Genomic DNA, 12,398 nt, shown 5'->3' with positions numbered 1-12,398 from the left:
TGTCCAAGTCATGCAGCTTGTTAATCCTTCCCCTGTGTAGAGAGGACAGGTTAACATTTTATAACAAAGTGATTATGTCACAACTGCAGACCTACACAAGACTAAACAGAACATACAAACGGAGCTCAAGGTAAGTGCTTTTAGTAAGTACTCATCTTCAACTCTGAATTATCTTTAAAATTACTTTTGAATGATTACATATGCACAAAATATGAACTTAAAGTATTAAAAAAATCACAGATATGAAAGAAAGAGCTCCCAAAACAGGTATTAATATGAAATAGAAAGTTTCCAAAACATGTTTTTTTACTATAATTGAAAGAATATTCACAATTAATTTAAGAATTCACCATCAGTGAGTATATTCCTTTCATTCTATGAGAAAAAGTTAAATGGCATGCCTCGAATTACAGCAACATGCAACATCTACATACTGACTGTACATAATAAATAGTAGACTGATTTAATTTCTACAACATCATTAAACAAAACATTTACTTAGTACTTACAAAATCATGAACATACCTGTCCTAATTCTTCATTGAGATCAGATGTGTTGACCAGGGCTCCCTCACCTAAGTCTTCATCAAACATGTCTTCATCCCACGTAATGAAATATGATCCCAGAAACTTCTGCATTTCCACTGTAACGTACATAGACACAGGGATAATATAGTTGAAAAGAACCATGAAGGCCAGAAAGTCTGTGAGAACTCTGAGAAACTGTGGGGACACAAAAGTAAAAAAAGATTAATATGAGACTTCATTGATTAAACTGCATATGAATGAATAAAAATCTGTTATCATCATCAAATGACGCAATTTTTCACAAGTTACTGAGGATAAATGTTTTTTATTGGGTCTAGAAAATACTTCAATTTGCCCCACCCCAAAAATGAAAATGAAGCAATTTTACTTCTTAAGCAATGGCATTTGTATATTCGACATATGTTGAGAATGTTTATGTTAAAAAAGCTTAACAAATATGAGACAGGGAGGGAAAAGCTGATTGCAAATAAGGTCTAAAACAGGTTTGTATTATCAGATGATCTGCAAGAAAACTTCTGCAGAAGGTAAATGCTGGGACGTCCTCTGCTATTATCTTCCACTGGGGAAATGTTTTCTCTCTCATCACTGTGTTCAGGTGTCACATGTCTACTGCCTGTACGTGGTACAGTGCTGCATCCTAGGTTTGCCCTGTGCTAATTCAATTAAAGACAGTAATCTGTAGAATCGGAAAACAGGAAACAAAGAACACATAAATACATACATGTCCTGCTTACAGAAGTGTTAGCTGGAAACCAGTGGGTGAAGGGAGTACCAAGGCATGGGGGTGAGTAGTAAGCATTCACTGTAAAAGGCCCCCTCCCATATCACCTGATATGAACACAAACATCTTATATGCTTTACTTTGGATGTCTTCTGCAGTGGGTAACTGCAGAAAACAATCATAAGCAGTGAAAAATAAACCTTCAAGGAGGCTAAAGTGAAAGAATGATTACAAGCTAGGAGATGAGAAAACAGAAAGCTGTAACACTGAGGTACCAAATACTGCCCAACTTCTGGAATTAAAAGGTGTGAACTAATGATCAAGATGGCCTGGAACAAACTTCTACAATGCTGATATCACTGAAGCCAATAATGGAAGCCAATATGTCCCAGGTGGAGTGGCCTTTGAAAGCAACCTGTGGTTAGCCATCAGACACAAGAAAGAAAACGGACCATTTGGAAAGGGTTCTTCTCTAATTCAATCCCTCCCCTCCATAACACAAAGGAGACATCAGTTATTCCATCTTCCTAAACTTAGCCACCTTCCTGAAGCAACATCTGAACTGATAGTGCCTAATCAGTAATGTTTAAACTATTTAATGACAGGATTTATTAGTTCTTGCAAACAGTATATGTAGGTTTGATAAAAGAACATGTATTTTAACTCTACATGATATTGCCATTTTGAGGTAGGGGTCTCTCAATTATGTCAATGAGTACTTTATTGATGTTTTATTGTGTATTTAATAAATAAATCAAAAACTCAGTGAAAAAATGAAGATGTAAAAAGGTCTACTAAATGGCTATCAGAGCCACAGCTGAGGGCTAAAAGGCAAACCAGCTCTCCATAGGCTGTATTTATAGACATTCATTGGAAATAACAAGCAAGCTTTGGTCAGTTTTGCACAACTGTTCAACTATAATGTGACTTACAGACATCCATAGTTCCATCTCTCTGATTCCCATTACAACCCTTCAGCAAATGCCCATGACTCGTCACCTACTGTGTAGTTTGAGCAACTGCAGACATCGGGCCGATGAAATGGATTGTAGGTGTGCTTCAGTAAGCTACGCTGCCATAGTCTGTTCATTTAGGGAATCAGTCTTCTCTACTGAAGAAAAATGGTGCGACACACACACACCCTTCACCAAAGTGGTGTAGTATAGACATCTTTGAACTGCTATAGTACATAGGTGCTAAGACAACAAGAACATCTGCATTGCACAAATGAGAAATTTAAATGTGACCTGTCTAAGGACCACAGTATTTGCATGGAGAAATTCCACTGCTGCTCAGCTGCATGTCACTGAGCAGCTAAGCAAATACAGTTTGTGAATTGCTTTCTCCCTGTTCACCAGTCTAGGTCACATGAGATGGCCCTGCATAGTATGCAAGACTTTATGAATAAAGCAGAATGCTTCCACCCTACCTTGTCACGGCTTTGCATGCAATCTTGACTCAGCAGAAAACATATCTTCATGCTGTCAAAAAATTCTGACACAATAAAGAACACCCTCAAACCTTTTCGAGGGTAGTATGAATGTCCTCTGACAAAGATATAAAAATATGAAAGACAGGATTCCATAACCTTAATAGTTATTAAGGCTACAACAAAACTCCAAGGAGATAAAAAATCAGAAACAAGCTTACTTTTTAAAACCTAGCTAGAATCTACAGTTTATAGAGATACAATATAACATGCAATCGTTGTCCACAGTGAATCATGGTAAGGATTTAGGTCTGGAGAAAGTGTGCAGTACTCCAAAAACAACAGCAAATATCACCTGCATGAAAGAAGCCTTCATTACTTTTTTTAATTAACAGTAATACACCAGTTTTCTATGAAGGTTTCTAATGTTTTCAAAAATTAATGGGAAAAATACATTATCATCTTTAAACTTGCTTATAAAAGTATAGAATAAATGAAAAATGTTTACCGTACCACATTCCGTTGTCTTTCTGCGTCTGTTTTCTTATTGTACCATGGTTCATCACGGAATGGTTCACTTTGCCACAGATACTTCAATGAAGTGTTTATAAGTGCTTTACTGATCAGGATGCAGAGATAAACAATCAGGAAGGCATTCATAGATCTGGAGGGTTTAGAAACAGTGCATCAGAAACTGGCATTTGTAACACACAAACAAATGCACAGGTAATGGAAAAGAAGGGGACAGTACTTACTACAGTCAAATGCTAACAATCAACTTCAGTGCAGTAATATACAACTGTAGAGCCAACAATCGAAGCTTCTAGCATTATCTTTCAAATTTCTCCATTACTCAACCCACATATTACACCTGCACAACTATTCTTATGACAAGCACAAAATTCACTCAAATTATGCATGGTCTTTCTCAAGTAGGGTGATCATCCTCCATGGTGAGACCTTAATACATTTTAAAGAAGTCTCAAGCAATCCTGAAATGCTGTGTGCTTCAAACATTAATTAATTATTTTCGATAGGATCAAACCTAACGCAGAATGCTTAATGAACCTTTTGAGTTTCCTTGATTTGAGGGAGGATCAATGTGATAGTCTGAATCTTATGGCTAGCGGTGTTTTTGCTACTCTTTGGAGTATGAAATTTAGGACTGCAATACAGAAAGCATAGTAATATGGGTATAAAAAGAAAAAATATATATACACCATCAGAGGTAAAACACAGCTGCAACTCGATGAGGACAAACACTCGGCCAGTCAAAGAAATAAAAATCCACTATTTATTCCAGCACAAAAACAGGTAAGCGCTTTCGCATTGGAGCTTCATCAGACCTTTACAAACAGTAGACCTAACCTATCTTTTATACAAAACCATCTCATCTAATGAATCAATTAAATAATCAACGCTTAAAGTCACAGTAAAAAGATACAGAATAATAAAGAACAAAGTTAAAAATAAGGACGTTACACAATACAGCCTTACAATCTACATTCTAAAAATCACTTTAAACCAAAATACATTCACAAACTGTAAACTCAACAGAAAAAACTAAGAATAAAAACCATCAAAGACTTCATTTACGAAGTCTTCTTTTCTTCAAAACTGGCTTAATGGAAACCCTTTCATTAAGGCCACTGCCTCGATCTGCTCTTAAGAGAACAATCCACCTTGTTTCCTTATACTCAGTATAAGCAATAATATCCCCTTCTCTGACGCTAGGTATAACAGTTTCAATCACCTGAAATTTAAACGTATGGGTGCACCCAAACTCAGTGGCATGCTTAGCAAGTGCATTATGTGGGGACCCCTTCCTAATGTGATAGAGATGTTCCCTCATTCTATCACGCAGGGGTCTGTTGGTTTTCCCAACATAAAATGCACTGCATGCCACACACTGAGCCAGGTAAACCACATGTGGGGTCATACAATTGTTAACCCCTCTGAAATAAAAATCCCTACCAAGATCAGGGTGATGAAAAACACCGGATGAGTCAATATAACCACAAAAATTACACGAGTTACACGCTACCGTGGAACCACGGTGAAACCTATCAACATTATTGTGTGTCCCAGAACATAGTAACCTCTTCAGATTCATATGATTTCTATACCTAAAAGTGGGAAAACTACCCACAATATTGCTAATGTCATCGTCCACTAAAAGAATGGACCAATGGTGATGAAACAAATCAGTGACTCATCTGTAATCATTAGTATAAAAAAGTGGAATCTTAGTCTTAGTCCCACTAGTAGATGGGGAGAAATTATTCAATTCTGGAGGCAAACCAAAATAAGGACATGCCCTAGTGGACCTTAAATCAAGAAGGTCAGACCACTGTCTACTCAGCTCATCCCTGGTACAGCCCCTATCCAAAAACTTCTTCTCCAGGCTGGTCATTTCCTTCTGAAATCCTACTAATGAGGGATTTAATCTCGATGCTCTCATACCCTGTCCCCTGATGAGATTCTTAAAAATGTAACCTGGATGCATACTAGACCTGAACAGGAACGCATTCCTATGGCATGTCTTCCGATAGATCCCTGTATTAATCAGGTGATCATCCAACTTCTCAACAATGATGTCTAGGTAACTAATCATTTCATAAGACAGACTATAGGTGAACTTTAGACAAACAGTCAAATTGTTCACAATCCCAAAGAACGTATCAAACTGTTCAGATGTCCCCCGCCACAGCACAAATACATCATCTACAAAACATCGATAAAAAACGACGTGATCAACAAAAGCTGTTAGTGGAAACAGAAACTCAGATTCCCACTGGGCAAGAAACATATTGGCGTAGCTATGGGCACATGAAGTGCCCATAGCTACGCCATGTTGTTGTAAAAACATATCTTCACCAAATATAAACACGTTGTTATTCAGGACTGTCTATTTCTGCACACAGTGTATCCCCAGCTCATTGGGTATCATTGTAAACAATGACTTAACGTCATTTACAATGATACCCAATGAGCTGGGGATACACTGTGTGCAGAAATACTTAGTTACCCATAGTCGGTATTCACCTAAGCAAATTGATTTGATCTGTTTCTTTTTAGAGACAGTCCTGAATAACAACGTGTTTATCTTTGGTGAAGATATGTTTTTACAACAGCATGGCGTAGCTATGGGCACTTCATGTGCCAATAGCTACGCCAATATGTTTCTTGCCCAGTGGGAATCTGAGTTTCTGTTTCCACTAACAGCTTTTGTTGATCACGTTGTTTTTTATCGACGTTTTGTAGATGATTTATTTGTGCTGTGGCGGGGGACATCTGAACAGTTTGATACGTTCTTTGGGATTGTGAACAATTTGACTGTTTGTCTAAAGTTCACCTATAGTTTGTCTTATGAAAGGATTAGTTACCTAGACGTCATTGTTGAGAAGTTGGATGATCACCTGATTAATACAGGGATCCATCGGAAGACATGCCATAGGAATGCGTTCCTGTTCAGGTCTAGTATACATCCAGGTTACATTTTTAAGAATCTCATCAGGGGACAGGGTATGAGAGCATCGAGATTAAATCCCTCATTAGTAGGATTTCAAAAGGAAATGACCAGCCTGGAGAAGAAGTTTTTGGATAGGGGCTATACCAGGGATGAGCTGAGTAGACAGTGGTCTGACCTTCTTGATTTAAGGTCCACTAGGGCATGTCCTTATTTTGGTTTGCCTCCAGAATTGAATAATTTCTCCCCATCTACTAGTGGCAATAAGACTAAGATTCCACTTTTTTATACTAATGATTACAGAAGAGTCACTGATTTGTTTCATCACCATTGGTCCATTCTTTTAGTGGATGATGACATTAGCAATATATTGTGGGTAGTTTTCCCACTTTTAGGTATAGAAATCATATGAACCTGAAGAGGTTACTATGTTCTGGGACACAATAATGTTGATAGGTTTCACCGTGGTTCCACGGTAACGTGTAACTCGTGTAATTTTTGTGGTTATATTGACTCATCCGGTGTTTTTCATCACCCTGATCTTGGAAGGGATTTTTATTTCAGAGGGGTTAACAATTGTATGACCCCACATGTGGTTTACCTGGCTCAGTGTGTGGCATGCAGTGCATTTTATGTTGGGAAAACCAACAGACCCCTGCGTGACAGAATGAGGGAACATCTCTATCACATTAGGAAGGGGTCCCCACATAATGCACTTGCTAAGCATGCCACTGAGTTTGGGTGCACCCATACATTTAAATTTCAGGTGATTGAAACTGTTATACCTAGCGTCAGAGAAGGGGATATTATTGCTTATACTGAGTATAAGGAAACAAGGTGGATTGTTCTCTTAAGAGCAGATCGAGGCAGTGGCCTTAATGAAAGGGCTTCCATTAAGCCAGTTTTGAAGAAAAGAAGACTTCGTAAATGAAGTCTTTGATGGTTTTTATTCTTAGTTTTTTCTGTTGAGTTTACAGTTTGTGAATGTATTTTGGTTTAAAGTGATTTTCAGAATGTAGACTGTAAGGCTGTATTGTGTAACGTCCTTATTTTTAACTTTGTTCTTTATTATTCTGTATCTTTTTACTGTGACTTTAAGCATTGATTATTTAATTGATTTATTAGATGAGATGGTTTTGTATAAAAGATAGGTTAGGTCTACTGTTTGTAAAGGTCTGATGAAGCTCCAATGCAAAAGCGCTTACCTGTTTTTGTGCTGGAATAAATAGTGGATTTTTATTTCTTTGACTGGCCGAGTGTTTGTCCTCATCGAGTTGCAGCTGTGTTTTACCTCTGATGCTGTATATATATATTTTTTCTTTTTATGTACATTTATTCATTTTACACCACAGTGGTTTTACCCAGTGAATGCTAGCAATTTTCGTTTTTATTTCTGAACTTGCCATAGTAATATGGGTGACAGATGGAGTTAAATGTCATCTGCCCCAAGAGTGGCCACCTCACATAAATAAATAAAGAGTGGCCATTTCACCATTTATTAGATAAGCTGGTGAGACAATTACCTACTTACAGCTTCCTACTAGTGAAGAAAATTTAGCTGTAACTAACTTAGACATTCTTGAACTCTGACCCCTTTTTCAGAACATCTACATGCCATTGCCCTATGTCTTTCACATAACACAAAGAAAATCTAATATATGGCCTCTCATACTGTGCTATGATCCATTGAATAATAATATGGCTCATATGGAAAGCATTGAGACAATGCATAGAAAAGGACAAACTATATACCTCCTTAAACAAAACATTAACTATATAGTGTCATTGCCTAATATTTTAATTCAAAAGATGGCTTATGTCTAAAATAAAATTTATTAAAAACAGTCTCAGCCCAAAGCCCATAGTTTTGCACTTTCCCTAAGGAAAACTAATTAATTTTACTGGCCTTAAAAATCATATTATATTTTGAAACAAAGCAAGTCATGTCAAGTAGCAATGCCCATAAAAAGCAAACTGGAAATAAAGATTCAGAACTGAAAAATGTTCTCTTTGGACAGCTGTCCAGATAAACAAGCAATAAGTGTAACACATATCACAGGGACATCCCACAGGGACTAATGCCCATGAGAACAACCAGCATCACTGTGCGAAACAGTTCCACACTCAGCCATACACTGAAAACCAGTTTATATCAGATCTTCAGTGCCCAAGTAAAACAGAATCCACCCTTGAACAATCACTCCCTCTTCCAGTTATGCTCCCTTGCTTATTTACCTTGACTTTTGATGAATCAGGCAACCGGATGCACATAAAACACTGCAGTCTTTCCAGCTACTATGGTCATTGCTCACAGCAGGAAAATATCAACAAACATCACCTTGAAAATCCAGGTATAGTAATGACTCTACTGGCTTTAAAATACTCATCATCAAACAAAAAGCTACACAGTATGGAGCAAGTAAACTGCTTTCTCCATTTTGTTACTAAAATAAATGAGGCATATGTTACAAACAGTGGATTCAATTCCTAGCCATGAGGTCCCTAAGAAATTCCAGCCACTGAAAGACCTTAAACCAACATTCAAACTGCTTCCAAATGCCTCAAAAAAGGATTGCAACATAAAAAAATGATAAAGCTGATTATAATTACGATACTAAAAATAATAATAACAACAATGTCATTTACTAAGACTGTTGTGAATTGTTCTGTCAAGGTGACTTTTATAAAAAAAAAAAAAAAGTGCAGCTTGAATCAAATAAATGGCACTGTAGGACAGGTATGCTGCATTCAACATGCACATTTAATTTGGGGGTTTAAGTCGCATTTAGTAAAAACAATATATATTTGTACCATAGTTTTCAGTACTTTTCTATTGAGTTTGAAAATAAACATGAACTGAAATGGTGAAAATGATATGTCTTAATTAGATACCGGTTTGGAACAGTGACTCCATAATTACGCTTATGAACAGAAATGCACATTGCTACAGCGTGAGTTCGTGAAGTATCGTTTCAAAGATGTCATTTCAAGACAATTTGCAGCATAAATAATTAAAAACTGCCCAAGCCTTTCACATATTTTAAATGCTCACTGCAAAATACTGAAGCTGAACATTTCACAACACTATAATGCAGCCCATTTCTCAGTTCAGGGCAAGTCTCAGAAGAATGGGGACTGGTTTACAGTTGGAGAACTGTGCTGTTAAGTGCTGGTTCTGTAGCTCTATGGAATAATCTGGGGGAAGGGAGCAGCAAAAAAAGCACATTAAGAAACAAAAGTGCTAGACTGCTCTCTGGTTAATACCTTCAATTAAAAAGAAAGAAAGAAAACAAGTTTTCTTTTTAATGTAGATACAGCATGGTCTCAGTATAACTTTAACTACACAAGTGCCCCTGACAGAACCAGGATGTTTTTCAGTCGGCACAGTGCTGTGGTGGAACTTAGTTAACAAAATGTGCCATAGAGTCTGTAATGAACGTGCTAATGTACAGCATCAAAGCAGTACGGGTGTTTGGACTGGAGGGTAAAATATACCTACCTGTGAATACTATTACTATGATCATTGACTAGGCCGACAGCCTAATAGTGTCCAATGAACCTATTCTGTGTAGTAAACAATACAGAAATGTATGTGCAACATTAAGTGAAATCATTCTGTATCAGAAAGTCTCTGCACAGCATGGGCACTGCAATGGGAGTACTCTCTAACTTCCAAGATGCAGTAACACTGGAGATAATTGTATTTAGTGTGGGGGAAAAACACTTAAAAGATGCCTTAACATTTCCAACTGTCAAGCAGCTTCTAACATAAGCTCTGAGCTTTCACTTTTCTTATCACTATACTTCACGTGGACAACTAGCAATTTTTATCAGTAATCCTACTTCAACTGATTGCCACCCTTTTAATCTTTCAAGAGACTCAAACAGATGCCCTGTCAAATTAAACTTTTGGCTTGTTTCCCATGTTTATTATCTGCATTTTTCTCATCTGAAGCTCTATATAATGTTGAGCACTTCAAAATATGTATTTTCAGCACTGGGCCTTGGCAGAAAAAGATGAAGCCCTGACTATGACCTACATGACCTGAGTTCGATCAGTAGCCTGTGCACTGGAGAAGACAGACAGGGAAGGACAGAAATGAGTGGCCAATCCAAGACTGCACATACTGGAGGAGGAGGAGAGGCAGTCTAAGTCCAATGTAATACCGACACCTACTAAAGAGAGAGAGGTGTGTAGCATGCAGCAGCAGGGGATGGGAACATGCACTGCAGATTTGACGGAAGGGTCAGTAAGAATCCGTACACCCATAGGGGAAAGGCATAACAAACCCTCTTGTCAGCCACCAGAGAAAGGAGGGGTTAGATCATAAATAGAAAATCCTCACGGCTCCTGGATGGATGACCACAACAACATGATTATCTCTTGTCCTGGTGATGGGGACTGAAGGGGGGGGGGGTTGGTGGTGACAGCCAGTCGCTTGGTAGGTGTGGCATACTGATAAAAAAGCTTAATGTGTCTTACCAATACAATCCTAGCTATTCCTCGTTATAACCACTGGATTCCCCCATTTTTCCAGCTAACTTAATCCCCGCTAACTCAATTCTTCTTCTTCCCCATATGATCTCTTCTTTCCTTACCATCCTTAGCTTTCGTTAATGTACATTTTAACTTTTAATTGGTTCCTTGATTCCATAATTCTTTCCTTCCCAATCCTAATATCCCTCTTACTGTTTTTTTACTTAAAGGACACAGTCAGCTTCCTGGTTGCAGTTTACTCTTATTAAAACATTCCTTGCCACTTAAATTCTGCCTTGTATGCAATGTTAAGGTATGCTATGCCATAACTGTCATATACCTTACTACAATTAAGTATTGAGCTGGATGCCAACCATTTGTAAAACACGTTTGAAATGCAGCTGCAGAAAGGAAAAAAAATAAATACTAAGGAAATGTGTGCTGAGTGATTCACACGCAACAATTAACGTTCTTCACCATGACCACAAAAACATGACTTTGACATGATCGACATTTAACTGTTAACAAACACACACACACACACACACACACACACACACACACACACACACACACACACACACACACACAATGAATTCTATTCTAATTGCTTTAATGATGATTTGCTGAGTTTGTCTTTTTTTTCAAGCTGCATGATATACAACAATGTGAAGGAATGACTCACTGAAATATCAACATAATGCTTCAAACTGCATGCATGAAGCATAGCTTACCTAAACATACTCCAAGAAAAATTACCACAGAAAAAGACCATGAAAATAGAGTTACAGTATCATTTTAACATACTTAAGTAATATGTAGTGCATGGAGAGCAGTACAATATCCGGAAAAAGATCAGTTAAGCTCTACTTTAGCACCAGACCCAATCTTAAAAAATGTTAAGCGCCCCTGCTTAACTTGTTAAGGATGGGTCTCATAGTACATAGTTAAATCTGCCAATACTGACCAACAAAAGACAGTCACAGAAAAAAAAACAGATTTTTTTGTGCCTGTGGTCCACACCGATAATGTGTCCCTCACTTCCTCTCGCAAAACTCAGAAAGTAGCTGAAATAACAGGATATCTGCTCACCAGCATTTTCTGAAGGATATGAAGTCTGAAACCGAAATGAATGTCATTATCTAGTGTCCAAAAGCCAAATATTTTATGAGGAATAGACCAAACATACAAGACAAAAATGTAGACATTCTACAAAAATCTGGACATTTGAGAGGCAAGGCAAGGTGAGTATAATCACAAGGGACTGTGTTATGCTGTTTTTCTAACAGCACTCACTGTGTGCTTTTTGGCTTTGAAAGCTGGCAAAACACTTAGTGTTTTTTTTCCTTTTTTAGTTTTCTGTAAGTAGCTGTACATGGAGCAGATAAAGCTACCTGCATTACAAATAGTTATGGATCAGGTCTCTGATCATTACCCTTAGTTATGTTTTCTTGACATGGATGCCAACATTCACCTCTTAAGCTTGGCTCATATTCCTCTATGATATAGTTAAATAAGAATTGTATTTGTCAAGATGAAGTGATTTCCTGATCCCTAACAACTGAGTCATTCATGAATGGGATATCATATTATAAATCAGTCCAAAGAATGAAAGCATGAGCTTGGCTTGAAAACATTTAGATGATATGTATTCCTAAAAGTGTTCACATATGTTGGTAGCATCCAAGTTGCCAACATCCATTAAGATTGTAAGGGACCCTACTTCACTGCTTATCCCTGTATGAAGTAAAGC

At 37.5% G+C, this 12,398-nt stretch overlaps 1 protein-coding gene across 6 annotated transcripts in view; it reads right to left on the bottom strand.

Annotated features, from left to right (window-relative positions):
• ATP11A (ATPase phospholipid transporting 11A) overlaps positions 1-12,398 on the bottom strand; it is a 1,534,794-nt gene that overhangs the window by 541,485 nt on the left and 980,911 nt on the right. For all 6 annotated transcript variants that reach the window (XM_044072636.1, XM_044072632.1, XM_044072633.1 and 3 more), the window contains exons 11-12: positions 3,213-3,363; positions 526-723 (exon numbers count right to left, since the gene is read on the bottom strand). In XM_044072636.1, coding sequence (XP_043928571.1) covers positions 526-723; positions 3,213-3,363 — 349 coding nt within the window. The remainder of the gene's footprint in view (positions 1-525; positions 724-3,212; positions 3,364-12,398) is intronic.

This window comes from Protopterus annectens, chromosome 5.part0, assembly GCF_019279795.1.
Source record: "Protopterus annectens isolate FY-2018-M chromosome 5.part0, PAN1.0, whole genome shotgun sequence".
Classification (NCBI taxonomy): domain Eukaryota; kingdom Metazoa; phylum Chordata; order Ceratodontiformes; family Protopteridae; genus Protopterus; species Protopterus annectens.
Note: the sequence above shows the minus strand (reverse complement) of the source record. Positions and strands in the feature narration are given on the sequence as shown.